General features: G+C 53.2%; 6 protein-coding genes across 6 annotated transcripts; 4 read left to right on the forward strand and 2 right to left on the reverse strand.

The window, feature by feature from the left end:
• Positions 1-1119: 1119 nt before the first annotated feature.
• On the forward strand, positions 1120-3658 carry T310_10135 (Aminotransferase; the record flags this gene model as incomplete). Its single annotated transcript, XM_013467438.1, has 7 exons — positions 1120-1552; positions 1693-2104; positions 2206-2658; positions 3044-3130; positions 3188-3254; positions 3386-3594; positions 3637-3658. 7 exons carry the CDS (start codon positions 1120-1122, stop codon positions 3656-3658), a joined length of 1683 nt encoding a protein of 560 aa, XP_013322892.1.
• Positions 3659-5452: 1794 nt separating this feature from the next.
• Positions 5453-8491, forward strand: T310_10136 (Glucan 1,3-beta-glucosidase; the record flags this gene model as incomplete). The annotated part of the gene is made up of 4 exons (XM_013467439.1): positions 5453-5681; positions 5730-6502; positions 6606-8062; positions 8119-8491. The coding sequence occupies 4 exons, from the start codon at positions 5453-5455 to the stop codon at positions 8489-8491; spliced, it is 2832 nt and encodes a 943-aa protein (XP_013322893.1).
• Positions 8492-9306: 815 nt separating this feature from the next.
• Positions 9307-10207, forward strand: T310_10137 (Flavoprotein oxygenase; the record flags this gene model as incomplete). Its single annotated transcript, XM_013467440.1, has 2 exons — positions 9307-9571; positions 9639-10207. The coding sequence occupies 2 exons, from the start codon at positions 9307-9309 to the stop codon at positions 10205-10207; spliced, it is 834 nt and encodes a 277-aa protein (XP_013322894.1).
• A 1191-nt stretch (positions 10208-11398) lies between these two features.
• Positions 11399-13297, reverse strand: T310_10138 (Ferric-chelate reductase (NADH); the record flags this gene model as incomplete). Its single annotated transcript, XM_013467441.1, has 1 exon — positions 11399-13297. One exon carries the CDS (start codon positions 13295-13297, stop codon positions 11399-11401), a length of 1899 nt encoding a protein of 632 aa, XP_013322895.1.
• Positions 13298-14510: 1213 nt separating this feature from the next.
• On the reverse strand, positions 14511-16206 carry T310_10139 (2-deoxy-D-gluconate 3-dehydrogenase; the record flags this gene model as incomplete). The annotated part of the gene is made up of 5 exons (XM_013467442.1): positions 14511-14747; positions 14896-15111; positions 15169-15582; positions 15655-15870; positions 16075-16206. The coding sequence occupies 5 exons, from the start codon at positions 16204-16206 to the stop codon at positions 14511-14513; spliced, it is 1215 nt and encodes a 404-aa protein (XP_013322896.1).
• Positions 16207-17559: 1353 nt separating this feature from the next.
• On the forward strand, positions 17560-19950 carry T310_10140 (Transcription factor; the record flags this gene model as incomplete). Its single annotated transcript, XM_013467443.1, has 3 exons — positions 17560-17672; positions 17734-19347; positions 19398-19950. 3 exons carry the CDS (start codon positions 17560-17562, stop codon positions 19948-19950), a joined length of 2280 nt encoding a protein of 759 aa, XP_013322897.1.
• Positions 19951-20169: the final 219 nt, after the last annotated feature.

Consider the following 20169-nt stretch of genomic DNA (forward strand, 5'->3'; position numbering starts at 1 on the left):
TCGTCTCGGCATCTAAGCAACAGTGCTCAGTCAGTCAACAGGTGAATCGCAGACGCAGATGGCGATGGAGATGGAGAAAAGATTTCAAGGCCGACCTTGGGCAAAGCCAAACGGTACTTGGTCACCCGACAGCAGCGCAGCCAGCCCAGCACAGACCACACGCTCAATGGAGGTGACCGCGATGATTCCAGGCCTTCCGAGAGCCACGGCCGAACTAGGCAGTTGGGTCTCGCGTTCAACGCGCGGAATTGCGTATGCTGGCCGGCGAAGCGTGTGTGGAGAGCATCAGCAAAAGTCGGGCTTGATGACGTGGGAACCGCCACGATGACTCCAAAAAAAGACCGCTAGCGACCAGCCTAGCAGTCCCCGGTCCATGGCCGGGCCTGTGCGCTTGGCTCGATTCCCTGGCATGGCTCTTAGCCTCCGACCAGGGGTAGAAGTTAATACGAATAGGCCTGGACTATACTCGTACGATTTGCTGGACAAGGCTGCTGGAGACATTCGAGAAAACTGCCAGCGCATATTCCGTACGAGACTGCTCTGCCCCGCCCCCTGACTCGAAGGCAGAATACGAGAAAGATCAGATAACGAGTTGATTAAAAGATTGGATCAGGTGAACCGTGGCAGTGACGTGCATGCCAGACACGTTGGTAGGATATTTTTGCTAGATCATTGCTCTCACGTGTCTACCGACAGTCCCTTTGAGCTGTAGACAAATAGACAAAGAAACCCCCTTTTCTCAAACTTCCAGCCTGGTATTGTATTCAGTCCTATCCTACTGCTTCTTATCTAGTAGGCTGGGATGGGAAAAAAAAATTGAAGCGCACAGCTCTCGCGTCTCACAAGACGAACAACTCCCACAGGATTGCTAGCTCGCTTCTGTGAATTCTTCCTGCATCCTGCCATGCTGCTAACTGCAAAACAGAATTTTCGCGCTCAGTGATCAACTCTCCGTCCTTTGATCAGCCGCACTGATCCCCTCGAGTCCCCAGAATACCGCCCCCTCATGACCTCATCAGCAGTGACAGCCCCCCACACACGGACATCCTGGTCGAGCTGACACTGCCCACCGTCCATTGTCATTCCTCGCGTCCAACATGGCTGCTGCGGCTCGTCCAGATGGCAACTCAACCAAGGCGCCGATCGATCTCTTCCGCGGTTGGCCGAACCCTGCCCTGCTCCCGGTCCAGTCCCCTCTCCCACGCGTCTACCGTCGCTCTCTCCAACCCCTCGATCTATCAGCCAGGCCTGCAATATGGCCCGGACGAAGGCTACGGGCCGCTGCGCCAGCATGTGGCGCAATGGTTGACTTCCTTCTATGCGCCTCCTGACCCCATCTCGCCGGACCGCATCTGCATCTCCGGCGGTGCCAGTCAGAATCTCGCGTGCATTCTGCAAGTCTTCACAGATGCAGCCTACACCCGGAATATCTGGATGGTCGCGCCCACATACTACCTCGCCTGTCGGATCTTTGACGATGCAGGGTTTGCAGGTCGCCTGAGGGGAGTCCCTGAGGATGCAGAAGGCATCGACATTGACTTCCTGGAGCGGGGTTTGCGGGAGGCAGAGGAGAGGGCAGTGTCCCAAGGGAACACGAAACCGGTATGAAATCCCTTGCGGCTGTGACATTTATTGTATTGTGCAAGGCTCTTTCAAGAAAGCTGCTGGCAACAAGGAACCCTTTCTGACTAGTTTTTCTGTCATGGGGGAAAGAGAAGACATACAAACCCCCGCGGCCCTGGAGGAAGATTTACAAATACGTCATCTACCTGACCCCGACCTTTGCCAATCCGTCCATGAAGGTCGTGTCCTTGCGACGGCGCGAACAACTCGTCCGGCTCGCACGACGCTACGACGCCCTCATCGTGTCCGACGATGTCTACGACTTCTTGCAATGGTCCTCCCGCCCAGAGACTGTGCTCCCCAACCCCGAGAAGGCGTTTATTCCGCGCCTGGTCGACATCGATCGCTATCTTGATGGTGGTCCAATTGATGGATGGGGGAACACGGTTAGCAATGGCAGCTTTAGCAAGCTCATCGCCCCGGGAGTAAGGACGGGATGGGCAGAGGGCACCGAGAGGTTTGTCTACGGGCTATCTCAGACGTATGTCTTGGTCTTTCATCCCTGGCGGAGAACTCCAACTACAGAAGCAACCCTCTCGAGTCTATCAACTTAGACTTGTGCATCTAACCATTGACAAATAGGGGATCGTCGAGATCCGGAGGCGCTCCCTCCCAGCTTACGGCGACCTTTATCGATCAGCTCCTGTCCACCGGTGCGCTTCAAAAACATATCGCAACGGTCCTGCAGCCTGCGTATGGAAAACGTTACCACCAGGTCATGACGGCCATTCACGACCACCTCCTGCCGCTGGGTTTCCGCATTCCTTCGAGCTCTCCCCCTGTGGTGGGAGGGTACTTCATCTGGGTCAATCTGCCACAGCCATTACGGGCCACTGAATTGGCGCAGAAAGCTTTGACAGAAGAGAACCTGAAGATCGGTAGCGGGACCCTCTTCCAAGTGCAGGGTGACCCTACAGAGGGCAGCGATGATTTTGAGGGCAGTATCCGGATTTCGTTTGCCTGGGAAGAATTCGATCTACTCGATCAAGGCGTGCAGCGGCTCGCGGCCGTGGCGCGCCGCATGCTGGCTGCCAGGTAAGCCACGGTGCTATTACCTTACCTCGGAAGGCGGCTATTTGCGCTCGCACTCGGAGGACGGAGTCCATCTGCCACCCTCGTCCTGAACGAGAATACGTGGGCGTAATTGACAGATGCCAAGTATGACTCGGTCTCCTTCCAAGACGTCCGTCCCAGTCAGCGATTGTGAGCTGTGCCGTGATTCATCACTCACTTTCATGCCATACGACGGAACATAGACACTTGATCGGCTATAATTGCCTTTCGCAATGATCATTGTAGCTCTGACCCTTCCCACCATTCTGTCAGGGGAAAAAAAATTCTGTGAGGCGCAGACATGCCGTGCTTTAAGTCTGGGCTATTACCTAAGGAATAATTGGGAGACCATAGCTATAGCCTATAGATGCCCAGCTGTTATAGCGGCCCATTCGATTCCAGAATCTCAGGCCGTCAAACACCCAATTCAGAAGTTAACATCGTCAATCAAGCAGTGAGGTAGATTAATGTCTGACTGAAAGAACCGCTCTATCTATTTATATTTCTGTAGACAATCAGGTCGATGGCATTCGAATGCCGTAGTCCGTCTTGGTGGGCAGCACCTGCCTTGGCTGTCGGTTAGCAAGGATCGGGCAGGTGTCTAAGTGTCAACCTCCTTCGGCTCCTGGATGAGGGGAAGCGACGTCCGTCTCTCAACTTAAGTCTCCTTCACAATTCTCTCTCATGCCCAGTGCTGAACAGCAACTAGCGAGCCCCTGGCGATCCTAGCGATGCCTGTCTGGCACTAGGACTGCTAGTGACACACCCGAGAAAGTTGGCTCTTCACTTGACCCCGCCAAGGACCGGATTCCGGCTGCAGATTGGTCCTCCCGACGAGACGGAGCGGTTTCGCATTTCATTACTGGCATCACTTCGAAACAGTGAACACTTTTCATTAATTGCATTATTGACTGGAGTGTAGGGAATATAGTCCTGCTATTATTATGCTTGCGGAAAAAGCTTTATGGTTGCCTCGCATTAATTGACTGATGATGGCTTGATAGGTGTCCATTGTTTATCCGCATACTCCGTATTGGTCAGGAAAGATAATATTGGACGTGTTGTGCGCTACTACCCCAGTGAAAATCCACCATGGCAGCTCTCCCAGTTACTGAAGATTCTCTCGATTAAACGATAGTACTCTATACGGAGTGCTCCGTCCTCCGTACACATCACTGCACGCAATACGGGATTGTCGAGATCGGCCGGACAATGGCGATGGCAACGGTCGGGACCCGACACAACGGTGAACTTCGGACGGCTTCATTCTAGTCCTGTTTTCCCAGGTTTGACCACCTGTCATGGCATAAATAGGAATGGTTGATGCTTGTCTACGGAGTCTTCCGTCCCATTGTGATCGCGGAACCACGTTCCCTTCCCTGTCACCGCCCAAGTGCCGAAGAATGCCATTCCGTGTCCTGGACAACCCGCGTTCCCCGACGACGACTCTCCAGTAAAAATATTTACTACACGCTGATCCCGAGGAATGGACTAATAGTGTGATTGTCAGACGTCTCTGTTATCGAGAGACGCGATAACCAGGCCGCCACAGCGTAGAAGACATTGGTTCCTGACAGGAACCACATTCCAGCATCCCGGGTGTTTTCGTCAACCAAGACGATTCTTCATGGATATTTCCCGTCTGCAATAATAATGCCAAGTTTGTTCTGCAGAATGGAGAAGCGAGGGAGATTCCCGACGATCTCCCATACCTGTATATATGATGATCGATCCCAGAGGAACAGCCTGCTTATTCCATAATTCCCTCCTGCTGTAACGTCCATTTTTCGGAAACACCAGCCAGCAGAAAACGCGATCAAGTCGGTCCTCGGTGGTGATCGAATTTCGCCCAGGAGCATCTGGGACCCAGTGCATTGTGGCCGGAGGTGTCCGTCTGTTTCATCTTGTCCTTTGTTGCTGCTTGATAGGGTGCTTCCATCGCCAATCAACCAGGGTGTGTACCTGATTTCCTTTGCACGCGCCGTCCCGCGACGACCAACCATCCGCAGCGTTGCAATCCCAATCTCACCCAACGCAGCTGGTTTCGCCGTTTTTCCAGGTTTCGTTTCTCCTCCCAGAGAGGGGTGGAGCCCTCCTCGGGCCCGGCTCGTTTCTGCTTTTTGGTCTTGTCGAATAAATCCCCGAGGTGGCTGTCGATCCCCGACTCTAGGAGGTGGCCTTGCTAGCGCTGTGGGTTCCTATTGTCCCGCTATCTCTCACTGCCGTTTTTGGACTATTGATATTCAGCCCTGACCAGGCCACCCTCTTTTTATTCACTCCACCTCTCCTGGTCAGCCCGTCAATCACTTCTGATTCACAGTCTTTCGTTTTTCTTTTTTTGTGTGGCCGGCACCCACAGCACGCTTTGGGAGTGCGCCATCACCCGTCACTCTCTTTACTTGCAGATTTCCAGATTTATCGTCCCGGCGACTGTCGACTTATATCTCCCACGTGGGAGCATTTTCCCGTCTAATCGACACTTCACACGCCATCTGGGCAAAACAAAGCCATAGAAAAGCATCGCTCTTTTGTTTGTCTCTCTTTTATCTGTTTTTGTCATTCTTTTCTGCTATTGGGTTCGACCTTCATTGAGCGCTACCACAATACATTCTGCACAACTGCACAATTGGGAAAATAATACGAAAACGAAGGGGTCGATCGCCTATATCTTCAGCACTGGTTGCTGGAGACCTGTCTGCAGAGTTCTGTTAACCTCTCCATTTTCTGCTGGTTCAGATTTCAAAATTCGTCGCCTCATATCATAGACGTCACAAAAATGTTGTCCAGAATCAGCGTGTTCATCATTCGCCTTCTCTTGTTCCTGGGGTTGTCAGCTTTCCTTGTCGAGGCTGCGCCCATGCCCCTGGACATAACGTTAACAACAGGCACTTCGTCTAGCTCGTCTGGCTACTGGGTGGCCAATATCAAACGTCAGGGAACAGTCGCTTTCGGCAACTCGACCGACTACCAGATCTTCCGCAATGTCAAGGATTTTGGCGCAAAAGGTAAGATTGGTTGATAATAGGACCAAGGACTAGACTAACGCTTGTTAGGTGATGGCATAACCGATGACACAGCCGCAATTAACGAGGCCGTCTCGTCCGGAAACCGATGCGGCCAGGGCTGCGACTCATCCACCGTTACTCCGGCTATTGTCTACTTTCCACCGGGCACGTACATCGTTTCGAAACCAATTATTCAGTACTACTACACCCAGTTCATCGGTGATGCCCTAGATCTCCCCGTTCTGAAGGCCTCGCCCCAGTTCACAGGCATGGCTGTTATCGATTCGGACCCCTATGACGATTCAGGCTCCAACTGGTACACCAACCAGAACAACTTTTTCCGGTCTGTTCGTAACTTCGTCATCGACTTGACTGCCATGCCTCAGGGCTCTGGTGCCGGTATCCATTGGCAGGTTGGGCAAGCCACCAGTCTGCAGAACATCCGCTTCGAGATGGTCAGGGGCGGCGGTGATGCAAACAAACAGCAGGGTATCTTCATGGATAACGGGTCTGGCGGCTTCATGTCGGATCTAGTTTTCAATGGCGGCAACTACGGCATGTTCCTGGGTAACCAGCAATTTACGACGCGCAACTTGACCTTCAACGACTGCAACACGGCCGTGTTCATGAACTGGAACTGGGCCTGGACCTTCAAGTCGGTCACTGTTAATAACTGCGGTGTCGCCCTGAATATGTCCAACTCGCCCTCGAACCAGACCGTCGGCTCCGTGATGCTCCTGGACAGCACCATTTCCACTACCCAGCAGGCCATCGTCACGGCCTGGAGTACTGACAGCATCCCAGTTGGCGGTGGCACCTTGGTTTTTGGACAATGTGGACTTCACCGGCTCCAATGTGGCCGTTGCGGGCATTGATGGTAACACGATCTTGGAAGGTGGTTCGGTGGTGTCGTCTTGGATGCAGGGCAACACCTACACTCCGTCTGGTAAATCTTCCAAGGCCAAGCGTGCTGAACAGGCTCTGGCGTCCCTGCTGCCGCAGGCCGCTGATGCCTGTCCTGCACCCCAGGTGCGCACGATAACGATCGTCAAGACTCTGCCTGTCGCCACTGGTACTCAGGTAGAAACGGCCGTTCCAGCTCCTTCGCCCTCTGCCGTGACGCAGGGTGGCGCTGTTCCTGCGTCTGCTGTGACTTCGGCGGCTGGCGGTGCCGTTCCTGCACCCTCGCCAGCGGCTTCAGAGACTACTGGCGCTGCTCCGATCGTTACTCCAGCCGCTTCCTCACCTTCAGAGGCTGGATCGCCCGCAACTTCTGTGCATGGTTCTGCAGGATCTGTTGTCACCTCTCCGGCTGCCGCCTCTGAACCCTCGCCTCTTGCTGTATCCATCGGCGTGAACGTTCCTGGTGGCTCATCTGTTGCATCCTCTCCCGCCGCGGCTACTCATTCCGCCCAATCCGCCGGACAGTCCTCTATCGCTATATCTCTATCTCTGGGACTGCCTCCTGCGACGGCAACATCTAGCGCTCACGGTGGCACTTCGACGGGCACCTGTTCGAACGCTCCCGCCTCCAAGGCACGTATCCAGAAAGCTATGACCGCGTCGACCAAGCCCCAGGTCCTCTTGGATGGCCAAGGCAAGGTCTTTGAGCGTTCGAGGCCTCTGTACGAAAATTACGATGCGTCCTCGTTTGTCAGCGTCAAGTCGGCGGGAGCCAAGGGTGACGGTGTTACGGACGATACCGAAGCCATCCAGAAGGTTTTGGACAGTGTCACGGAGAATCAGATCGTGTACTTCGACCACGGCGCATATGTGATCACCAACACCATCAAGGTCCCCAAGAACATCAAGATCACGGGTGAGATCTGGCCGCTGCTGATGGCTTCCGGAAAGGCCTTCGCGGATGAGAAAAACCCGATCCCCATGCTCCAGATCGGCCAGCCTGGCGACACCGGTTCGGTCGAGATTTCCGACCTGATTCTCGAGACCAAGGGACCTGCACCTGGCGCGATCCTGATGGAGTGGAACGTGGCTGAGGCTACGCAGGGCTCTGTGGGCATGTGGGATGTGCACTTCCGCGTTGGTGGCACCGCTGGCACCGAGCTGCAGAGCAACACCTGCGCCAAGGATCCGACGTCGACAGCGGCGCCAAAGAGCGAGTGTATCGGCGCGTTCATGATGTTCCATGCGACGGAGAAGGCCAGCGCCTATGTTGAGAATTCGTGGTTCTGGACCGCGGACCACGATCTGGACATGCCTGACCACGGCCAGATTGACATCTACAACGGACGGGGTGTGTTGATCGAGAGCCAGGGACCAGTGTGGCTGTACGGCACGGCGTCGGAGCACAACCAGCTGTACAACTACCAGATCCACAACGCGCAGAACGTGTACATGGCGATGATTCAGAGCGAGACTCCGTAAGTTGCCACAATTGCCCCGATATTGAGTTTCGGTTCTTGCTAACGGTTTGCAGATACTACCAAGCTAACCCCAACGCCTTGACGCCGTTCACCCCGCAGACAAGCTGGAATGACCCAGACTTCTCGACCTGCACGACGGACTCGTGCCGCAAGTCGTGGGGCCTGCGGGTGATGAACTCGTCGGACCTGTACGTGTACGGGGCTGGCCTGTACAGCTTCTTCGACAACTACAGCCAGACGTGCCTGGCGACGGAGTCGTGCCAGGAGAACATGGTCGAGGTGGACTGCTCGGACGTGCACCTGTACGGGCTGAGCACGAAGGCGAGCACGAACATGGTGACGTCGTCGTCGGGCGAGGCGCTGGTCCTGCAGAGCGACAACGTGAGCAATTTCTGCTCGACCATAGCCTTGTTCCAGCAGACGTGAAAAAAAATTAACCATGATTGAGGCGTATGAATTTGTTCTTGGATTCTTGTGCATGAGTTTGTTCTGAAACTCTTGCCTGATTTATTTTTTTGTTTACATCTACAGCAAGTTTCTTTTAATTTCTAGGGTTGGATCTTTGGTTGCCGTTTCTTCAGAATAACATATTTCTTCCCTCTTTGCCCGACATTTCTTTCTTGTGTGTCCTTATTATTGTCTTGCGGAGATGATCTGCGACAATATCTGTAGGGTAGATTAGATTAGGTTAGGACTAGACAACTGCATTGCATGCATGATGAATTTGAAAGATGAATTGTCGGTGAATACAGAAGTACATGGCTACTTAGCTAATTCGATCGTTGACGAAGAAGACATGAAATATGCTGAAATAAAAGAATGCTGTAGATCTGATTTGATTTAATCAGGAGTTATCCAGACCGGCTCTTCATTCGGCATTGGAGTTCGGAAGCCATCCCGAAGACCTGCGCCGCCGGAACGGGAAGCATCAAGTCAATCCCGACAGAAGCTCTGTCTTCATTATCTTGCAGTTTTTTTCCTTTCGATTTTTACTTTTTGCCGAAGTTCTATTACTTGCTGTATTCGAAGAGATATTTGATTAATTCAATTCAATTCCATCTCCCACCGTTAATTATCGTCGACGAGTTCCTTCTTATCCAGTCAGTCGACTTCCCCTCCGCCCCTCCCTCGCGCTTCCTTCCGGAGGTTTCTTTCTTCCAGCTGCATCTCAACTCTCACCAAAGCAAGCAAGCTTGCCCTTGCTCACTCGTATGAGTGATAATTAAGACTCGAGAAAGAAAATGACATCCAAACATCCCCCCTTCAAAGAAGTGGAAAACTCCCGCCCGCCGTGGCGCGAGGACGTCTCGCCGACGTACACGCGCACCCGCAACCCGGACTGGAAGCCCGGCGAGGGCGCCAACGATGGCGGTGCCAGCCTGAGCAAAAAGCACGTCGAGATCGACCCGTATGCTGAGGGACGGGCGCCTATCCTCAACTACAAGCTGCTGATCAGCGCGGTGGTTCCACGGCCGATTGGGTTTATGAGCACGAGGTCGAGGGATGGTAAGTAATACAGCATATCAAATCGCCCCTATCTATCTCTCCTTTCAGCTAAGTTGTAACCTGGCAGGCACAAAAACCAACCTCTCCCCCTTCAGCTTCTTCCAGATGATCGGGTTCGACCCGCCGCTGTTCGTCTTCGGCATCGTCGGGTCGCCGACAACCAACCCCAAGGACAGCCTGCGCAACGCGATCGAGAGCGGCGAGTGCGTCATCAACATCATCTCGGAGCACTTCATCGAGGCGGCCAACTTCACGTCCATCGACGCGCCGTACGGCGTGTCCGAGTTCGCCGTGTCGGGCCTGCACATGGCGCCGTCGGCCGTGGTGTCCGCGCCGCGCGTGCAAGAGGCCATTTTCTCGGTTGAAGCCCGCCTCGTCGAGACGCGCGAGTACAAGAGCAAGCTCGACCCCAGCCGCACGTCGTCCACCATGCTCGTCGTCGAGGGCGTGCGCTTCTGGGCCCGTGAGGACGCTATCAACGACGACCGCGACCGCCTTGACCCGGCTATTCTAAGGCCTATGAGCCGTCTGGGCGGTATCTCGTACGGCCGGCTGACGGAGATGATGGAGTTGCCGCGACCGGAATGGGCCAAGTTGGATGAGGAGGAGAAAAGGAAGTTTTCTAGTCAGAGTTAGACTAGAAGCCCCCTAGATAGATGATAGATTTATAGACGAGTAGTTATAGACATCTTACGAAGTACCTGATATGAACGAATGAATAATACACATGTAAATGAATGTAACACTATTGACGAGAAACCAACCATCATACAGTATCCAATGCAGCAGAGTTTCAGACTGGCCGTTTGGAAATGGAAAATCCCAGGCATCTCCTAGGGATCCCAGGGAAGGGGGGTCTGTCTCTGGAAGATAAATCCTATATATATGAAATAAGAAATATTATAGGAAAATTCCATTGTCAATGCTTAATGCCACGCCGTATTGTATGCATTGCTCTAAAGGATATAAGCCATGAGATAGATGATGGGGGAAGAGGGAAGAAGAATCCCTCCAACTACGTAATGTACATACTGTACAGAACAGTACAGGGAATGGTATAACCATACCTAAGGTACCTTAACCTACCCAAGTCAGACATGATCATCATCCCATGTCACTGCCCGGAGATGGAACGTCCATGGTTTGTTTCCTGTCGAAGGTCCTTCCATGGTGGATGCCGCCGCATCGTACGGCGACATTCCAGAAGATCTTATTTTTGTCCCATGGGGGGGGGGAATGGAAAATGGGAAATTGAACTACTGAAGTGTTTTGTTTTCCTTTTTTTTCCATATGTATGTACAGTACATATGCCAAGGATTTCCCTGGGAAATCTGGAACTCCTATGGGAAATCCTATGGGAAAACTGGAAATCCCACAGAATTTCCTGTCCCTGCCAAGAATTTCCCTGGGAAATCCTATGGAAAATGGAAAACTGGAAACCCTTATGGAAATTGGAAAATGGAAATCCATAGGGAAATCCCACTATGATTTCCAAATTTCCCTATTAGTATGGAAGGGAAGGGAAATCATATGGAAATTGGAAAGTGGAAATCCATAGGGAAATCTGGAAATCCTATGGAAAACGGGAAATCCATAAGGAAATCCCATGGAATTTCCTCACCATGCGGCTAGTCTACCTGAGGACCGGGGCCCTGAGTATGCTATGCTATTCTACGCTATGCTATGCTATGCTATGCTGTGTATGCAACGCAGACAATACAGGATGATGTTGATGCGATGCTGATGCTGACTCTGATGCTGATGTATGTACAAGCAGAATAATACAGACCTTTATATCTATCGTCATGATTATCCTGGTAGTTGCTGTTACCACGTAAACGACTCCTCGACAAAATCAACTGCCATCCCCCTCCCGATATTCCTTCGAGCTGCTGCCCGCACCTCATCCGCAAACGCCCCCGGGCCACACACCGACACGACCGTCGCACCCACCCGCTTCGGGAGCGCCTCGTCCAGAACGACGGCCGGGCGGCACCGCCCCGCGAACATCTGTAGCGTCTCGCTGGGCGACGAGATGATCTCGTGCCCACTCTTGGGCTTGGAGATGAACAGCTTGATCGTCAGCATCTGCCGCCGGTTCGGCAGCTGCAGGATCTGGTCCATGTACTGGCGCACCCAGCCCAGACACTCGGTGCTGCGCACCGACCAGATCAGGTAGATCCGCTGCGTCGCGACGCAGCCGTCGGCCGCGCGCAGGAGCAGGTCGCGCACGTGTAGCAGGTGGTGCGTGATCCCTGCGCCGCCGGAGAACAGGATCGCTGTCCCGTAGCTGCCCAGTGAAGAAGGGCCAGAGGAGTATGGTCCCTCGATGAACCCGGCCGTGAACAGCGTCTGGTTAGGCGAGCCCTTGGCTTTGTTGTACAGCTGTCGCGTCATGCCGGTTCGTGCGGCGATGATCAGTGACACCGTCGTCGGTTGCAGGTCGCTGTCGTAGAACCGGTCCATGCCCATGTCTTTGAAATCCTGCTTCTCCAGACGGGATGGACTGATGGCCGGGCTTCTGCCAGGGCTAGGTCCCCGGTTCAACCAACTCGACGGGTGTGCTGGGGGCGTTACGCAGCTGCTGGGCTCGACCCAGGCAACGGAGAACGGGTGCGACATCCACAGTGAGATGTTCGGAAAATATGCGTAGACATGGCTGCCGGGTCCGATGTGAACACGGCGGGGAAGGTAGAAGGTCACTCGACACGCTTCGCCCGGCAGAGCCTCGACCCTAACTCTCGTTCTGCCATCCCGGAGTGATAAATTCAGGTACACCAGGCGCAAGAACCGGGCGCTGCGTTCCAAGGCCCAGACGCACACGATGACCTTCGCCCACGATAACTGAGGCAAGGAATCCAAGTTCAGATGCATGTACACCCCGAGAAGCGCCAGCAGAGCCGCCAGCTGGTGCAGATGCAAGAAGGTCTCGTAGAACGCGTGCCGGATTGGCGACGGAGAGTGCGAAAGCAGAAAAACCATCGCCAACACACCCACCGCACCCCAGGAGAAGAACGGCGTGGTGCGGATCCGATCGAGGGCATCTGCAAAGTTCTGCTCGTCGACCGCGTTGATTGACCAAGCCACCGTGTGCGTGATCGCCTCGACCACCACGATGCGGCCGAGCCACCGGTGGAAGAGGTTATAGGTGTCGAAACTGACGTGGAGGAGCGAAATGAGCGGATTGTTGCGTCCTGCTAGGATGAAGAGAGGCACCATGTTCAGCACCGCCAACGTTCCTGATCTTCCACGGAGTTCAGCGATCAGGGCTGGTTTCTCGTTGACGGCATAATCTAGGAGGCCGCAGTACGCAATCTGGCTCGTGATATACAGCACGATCAAGATGGTGTGAAATCGAGATGGGATTGTCCCCATATTGCTAGCGATCGAAAGCTGAATTTCCCTGTTATGTCTCTTTTTCCCCAGCGGCGCATAGAGCAGGTGCTTTTTAATCTTAGGCCAGAGACTGGACCTTTCGACACTCCAGAATAATTGCCGTCGCCGGGAGGCTGCCAGACAGCTGATCTGGCGCAGGTATGCATTGCTCATCTGGACGAGACGTCCGCAGAGGACCACGACTGCAACGAAGCCCAAAGTGGCACATATGATCCGGGTGATGAGAACATCTCGAGGAACGTCGACACCGTTCAAGCCCCTCGAGTATTCAAATATGTAGGTGAGGTTCTGGTGCGATTCGGGGGCATATTGCCCCGAAGAGGCACTCATCGGAACTCGAGCACAACAATAACAGCGAATCGAATCGGAAGTTTACGTCCAGCGCAAGGTATGATCGTTTATCAACTATCTCTGGACAAGCCGTCAGGGAGGTCACAAGTCACAAATAGCCGCACGAGACAATGGCAGACGGCGTCATTCCCAGGGGTTAAAGTCTAGGAACCTTGGATTTTGGACCAGTTGAGTGGATCGGAAGGAGCTTACCTCAATTTCCGAACGCATACAATGCGGGATTCCCAGTAGTTGCGGAAACGACAGGAATGCGGGGACGTCCGTCGGGACGACCCAGGCAGGTATCAATCTCCACCGTATCGATAGGAAATGCTGGCTGAAGTTGGTAATTCAGGGGACCATCCAACAGAGCTGGCACGAGGTTATGACGCAGTCAGGGCTATGCAGTCTTTGCAATTCCGAAGATCGCAGCAGGATCGACACAGGCTCAGAACACAAGGAGGAAAGTCAATCGGCGATCTGGATTAGCAGACGTCAGGTTAGCATATAACTCGATGCTGTCATCCATTAAATGACGCACACACTTGGATTGTGCGCAAAGTCAAGTCCAGAGCGGGAAAGAGGGGTATGCTCAACGGTGTCTTCGAGCTTTGCTGGCAAAGCGAAAGTAATCGATAACCGTCGTAGTGGTAGGTCAGGCAGGATGAAAGAAAGGAGGCAACAATGTTATTGTTTATTGCAGGCTAGCTGTGCGCAGTGGTGAATGAACTAGTCAAGACTGATCGGACAGTGAATGAAGTACGTTGGTTATGAAAGAAGGAATGGTTGGAGAAAGGCGTTGTAACAATGGGGCAGGCCAGCCAGCTCCGATAAGAATTGAATTCAGTTCACAGAACGTGCAGCATCAAGCAAAAGGAATGGCTTGTGAGGAAACAAGGAAGAGAAAGTACGCCCCAAAGCCCAGAGGTGCTGATGAAACCTCACTATGCCAGCCTGCTTGCCTCGGCCAGGTGGCAGTTCATGGACGTCAACGATGAATAGAGGAGGAAAGAAATTGAAATTAAGCCATCGCCCCAGGCTAGTAGGTGTCAAGGTATCTCTAGCCTTGCCGTCGAGTGGCTGATCGACGAGCGTCTGCTGTTCATCGACTGCAGGGTTTCGACTCGTCTCGAGTCGCGCGCCTATCGGGGAGACTCCATTTACCAGCGGTCAGCATCTGAACTGCGCTGGCCAGCCTGTCGCTGCAGCGTATTCAAGGACAACTCAAAACGGTGGATACCAATACGCAGCACTGGAGCGATTCACCATGCAGATCGACCTGGTCAACGCAAGGATTGGAACAAATTCGTTTCAGTTCAGGCAGCGAACAGCCTGCCCTGGGGAACGGGCAGTCCCCATTGGCCGGTGCGTTCTGCGTTGTTTCAAGACGGCGGACAAGCCACGTAGCCGCGCGTCTGATTGGCTGCTCTGAGAGATCCTCGATCTGTGTCTAAATCCCGATCGCATGGTTGCTTCTTTTTAACTACTACAGGGTAGTACTGTTAGTCGTTGAATCATGACGATGGATGATACCGTTCCCTCGCCAAGCCTGCTCGCTCCTTGCAGACCACGCTCCCCGCGTGAAGCAAGGACCTTACAGCGTACAATAACGATGCTATTCGCACTTTCAAGGGCATAGATTTAAGGCTCTCGATAGAGAGGTTGGGGATGGCAGCTACACTGCCCTTGAATACCGTAACTAGGGATCGAGTGTCGCTTTCAGTCAACCCTGCCAGCCATGGCATCTCAGAATTAAAGTGATGAAATAAGCTTAATGTCGTTGCGGTATCCCATGACTCGTCAAAGCACTGATCCTATGTACGCGTATATACTATTTATCGCCCCATCCAGCCACCGTCCACTGTAACCACCTCGCCAGAAACATAGTTACTGGCCTCGCTGGCAAGGAAGATGACTACCCCTTTGAAATCCTCCGGTTTGCCCCATCGACCGGCTGGAATCCGAGCCATGATGCCAGCGTTGCGATTGGGGTCATTGATCAGAGCCACGTTCATGTCCGTGTCGATGTACCCAGGGGCGATGGCGTTCACGTTGATGCCCTTGGCCACCCATTCGTTGGACAGGGCCTTGGTCAATTGTGCGATGCCTCCCTTCGATGCCGCGTACGCGGGAACCGTGATTCCACCCTGGAAACTAAGCAGGGAGGCCACGTTGATGATGGTGCCCCGTTTACCCGTTGGGAACTCGGAGGCGTCTCGAGACAACAAGTAGGCACCGAATTCGCGAGACAGAGTAAACACGGAGGTAAGGTTGACTTGCAGGACCTACAGCCGCATAAACGTGAGTTCTGGAACTGCTCAAGCGCAGTGGGACTCATATTATATGGATATACTCACCTCATCCCAATCCTCATCTGGAAACTTCTCGCTAGGATGTCTCCTCTGGATTCCAGCGCAGTTGAGCAGAATATCTGGCTTCACTCCTAGCTTCAGGACAGCAGGAATGATTCCCTTGACCGCTTCCCGGTCAGAGAGTTCGGCTACATGGATCCATGCTTTCCGTCCAATGCGGTTGACGATCTCGTCGCGGGTTGCCGTGTTGGATTCATCTCTCTACTTTGACAGCACACGTTAGCTTGCTCCAGCAAATTATCACCACCATAGCAATCATTAGTTGCACGTGATAGAAGATCAGTTTTGTCGCTGTGGGTATTGCAAGGATTCTGCCAGCAAAAACTGAAACAAATCCGTCAAGAACTTATGAAATGCCGCGCAGAATAGTGTGACGACAAAAATGAAAACCAGCGTGGAACTCACCTGCACCAGCACAATGTCTGCTCCAGCCTCTGCGAGGGCAATTGCCATCGCCTGACCGATTCCGCGTGTGCCTCCGGTTACAAGCGCGGTCTTGCCGCTCAAGGAGAAGAGTGAAGGGAACGAAGACACCATTTTGCTTGCTTTTTCTCGACTGAGAAAATGTCGAGGGCAAGACTAAGATAGACAGCGAGTTCCCTCTACCAGATAGCCCAGATACCGCTGTGGACTGCCCGTATTCGTGAGAAGTCTTTTTGAAACGAATCGATGGTCGAGTCTAAGGGCAGAGATGTTGTAAAGAGTGAAAGGAAAGAAAAAAGGTCAATCGATGTCAAGAAAGAATGTCAAGGCAGCCGATTCTTCTGATCGATGTTCTTGTCGGCTTATACCGTGCCCCTCACGTATATACGGAGGATGCACGGTATGTTTGTACTGTAAGATCAGCTCAAGAAGAACGCTCCACTGCTAAAGTACTCCGTAAAATAACGCAGTCTATAAATCAATGCCGCTCAGCGACTCTACGTAATAATACTCCGTACACGTCTCTAGAAAATATCTGTTGTCATCTGTTGTCCCACGTGGCCGTGCGGGGCAGTGTCAATTGCCGGTCAATACCCGACAGCGGGGAGGACGTGTCGGCTAATGACCACACACGGCAATTGAAGAACCAACTCATTTGCCGTCGGCTTTCAAAGACTCGGCCAAACGTTTTCCCTGCAATCCAATCAGGGCCTCCGTAATTTCTGTACAATACGGAGTCTGGAATCGCTGTATTGGGGCACTGCATAGTATATATCTGCTCGTGTGATCGTGTCTATGGGGAGAATCTCTCCTTGAACTGAAGAGAAAAACTTGCTTCTGCACATCACCACAGATCAGCAGATGGCAATTCCCAAAACCCATAATGCTGCCCACTGTACTCCGTATTCTGCGTAGAACATTTTATGATTTCCACGCGATCTATAGAAAGTCACTGGTGTCCGTTCAATGCTCAACGAAGCTGGACTGTCTTCAGTGAATTATGTGGAATGACTTTTCATTCGTTGGAAATGACTAACAAAAAAGTAAAATTTAATCGAAGAAGCGAAGAACCAGGCTCGTGCAGTTCCAGATCCAAAGCCCCAAGAAACGGGGGAGGCTGACACAAGTGTGGGGAAAGACTTCAACTCAACCACCCAAAAAAAGCTCACATGGTTCTTCCCCCATTGTCAGCTCTCAGCAAAACCGGAGATGGTCCGCTGAGTCGAAATACCAACAGGACTCACTTCGAATCGCGGCGTCACACTTCATCCACCGTTGATGCCATTCGAGATCGCGTGTGGTCCGCTGGTCCTGGTCGCTCGCCTGGCCGGTTCTCCAGGTTTCCGCGACAGATGCGATTGTCTCATCGCCACAGACGCCAGCAACGTCGCAGCGCAAGATGCTGCTTCCGCGCGAATCACACTTGATCTGATACTCTAATACGTGTCAATTTAGTCCCCAATCACGATGGGCCAAGAAAAGCAGACTTCAGTCGCAAAGCCCAGGCCCAAGACCGGCCCGACCCAGCGCGTCTCGAGAGCATGTCTACACTGTCGGCAGCGCAAATCTAGATGCGACCTGTACGTTGAACTCCACTTTTATCCCCCCTGCATTCTGCCACGGTTAACTGAGAACTCCCAGGGACAGCAGCGGCAATCCGGGAAAGCCCCCTTGCCAGCGGTGTATTCGAGAGGGTCGCGAATGCGTCTTGGGCAGCTCTAACAGAGGTGGTCGACGAATCCGCAAAAATAAGATCGCCAATGTCACAGCCAGCACCGAATCATCGGCCCGTCAAACGGTCCAGCCTGATTCTCCTTCGACTTCTGCGCCATCGGACAGCCGTTCATTCTCAACACCTCAGTATCCGGGTCCGGATATTTACGTGAACCCCAATGCCGCAACGACGGATCTGGGAACTGCGAATGACGATGATGCGGCGTCTACCACCGACAGTGCCATCGACTCGGCGGTCCCGAGGAATCCATCCGACGCATGGCAATGTCTAACCGGGATCGCGAAACGAGGTGGCGAAGGTACAGATACACGCCTTGGGCAGTACTCTTCTGGTGGTACCAGTGGCTTATCAGCTGTCAATGGGATCGAGGCAGCTACAAATGGCTTGCGGACGAATCCTACTGGTATCAAGGCATACAAACTCGTCCAGAACGGCTCTTTGGACCCGGAATTGGTTTTCCAGCTGGTGACGCGTTATGGGGAGAACTTCCACCCTTATCTTCCCTTGGTGCCGAGAAAGTACTTTGATCGCAGCAATCTCGATGCATTTGCGACCAACGAGAAGCATTTACTCACTGCCGTGCTTACGATTGCTTCCAAAGACTTGGTAGATACACCGCACGTCCACGAATATTGCTCCAAGTACATGCATGAGCTGATCTCGGGAATTGCTGCTGGTGCGGACTGCGACGTGGAAGCGGTTGAAGCCCTGCTCCTCCTGGCGGAATGGGAGCCGCAGGGCCTCCGCCCCCGAGTCGAGCGTGTTGGAAGAGGCGAGGAGGATCGCGCCGCATGGATGCATGTTGGTCTCGCTTTGCGTTCCGGGTATTTTCTGGGGCTCGACCGCACGTCCTTCCGGGGCGATCCTGCAGGAGACGCCGAGACCGATGCACGCAAGAGACTGGCGTGGACCAGCTGCTACATCTCGGATCGACTCATCTCGGTGCGGATCGGGCGTGCCTTTTGGTCCCGAGGACCGGGCCCGATGACGGGGTTCGTGAGTCAGGACTTTCCGTCCCTTCAGCCTGTCAAGGAGGGAGATGAGGACTATGCGAAGATCATCCAGGCCACCTTGGACCTCACGCAGCTGTATGGCAACGTGCATGATGTGTTGTATTCCGGGATGCGCACGAGCAGCCAGATGATGCTCATGGGAGATTATGTGAAGTATGCCGATGATTTCCGCGTTGCGATCTCGCGGTGGAACCGGGTCTGGGGTACCTTGGCTTGCTCTCCTCGGATCAAAGTGACATTGCAGATGTCCTACGAGTATTTGCGACTCTACACCAATGCTTTCGCATTCCAGGCGGCCATATCTCAGGCATTAGTGACGAAACCAAAGGGCGGGGACGCTCATTCTCAGAGAGAGCACTTGAGGGCGGCTTTCAGCAATGTGGCCTCGATGCCCGACGCTCGATTTATCTATGAATCCGTGGATGCGGCGAAAGCGTATCTGACCATTCTTGTCACCTACGTTGATCCGGAGAAGCATCTCCATTTCATGCCGCTCCGATATTATCTGTAAGATCTACGATGCCCACTCGTTGTGGTTGGTTCTAACACTGTGGTAGATACAGCATTTACGCTGCTGTTTTTCTGTACAAGGTAGGACACTTTCCATTCGCGTCATCGATGGTGTACACTAACGGGGATTTTCGATGGCAGGCCCGATCTTTCGGGGTCATGACTGCGAATGAGGAAGTGGGAGTGCGGGAATTGGTATCTCGCACAACAGAACGGCTGAAGCAGGCGAGCGCTGGGCCTGATGATATAGGATCCAGGTATGCGCGTCTGCTGGAGCTTCTGTGGAAGCCCAAATCCGCGCCGTCCACGACGTCGACCGAAGCCCGGCCCAACAACAAGGATATGCAGATGTCCAGTAGTAGCTTGCCCAATTGTGTTCCGGAGCCGACATACATGCATTTCAGCCCGGCGAACGATTTTTCTTGGCTCGATCTGGAAGCGGTCGGCGACTATGTTTCTGGAGATCAGATCCCTGGGGCAGGCGTCCTAGGGTTTGACGCCTACCAGAACTCGAGCATGTATAACCCCGGGCAGTCTCGTCCTGAGACGTGGCAGACTTCATTCTGGACCGGCGATATGACGAACAATCTTCTGTTTTAGGCCCGCAATTTTTTTTTCTTATTTTTTTATGGCCAGTTGTCTCGACGACATTGAGTCTGCTCGCGTGGTCTGCCCGCCGGAGGATCTCCGAGCGGCAACCACGCGGGGGAGTGGGGTATGGAGCTCCGCTATAATATTAGCCGAGTGTCACCCGCATACCTGCGTCGCAAGAGTCGAGTATTCCATCTGCTGATTGACGACAGCTGTCGGTGCTTGCTT

Source organism: Rasamsonia emersonii (genome assembly GCF_000968595.1).
Source record: "Rasamsonia emersonii CBS 393.64 chromosome Unknown ctg1118621762395, whole genome shotgun sequence".
Taxonomy (NCBI): Eukaryota; Fungi; Ascomycota; class Eurotiomycetes; order Eurotiales; family Trichocomaceae; genus Rasamsonia; species Rasamsonia emersonii.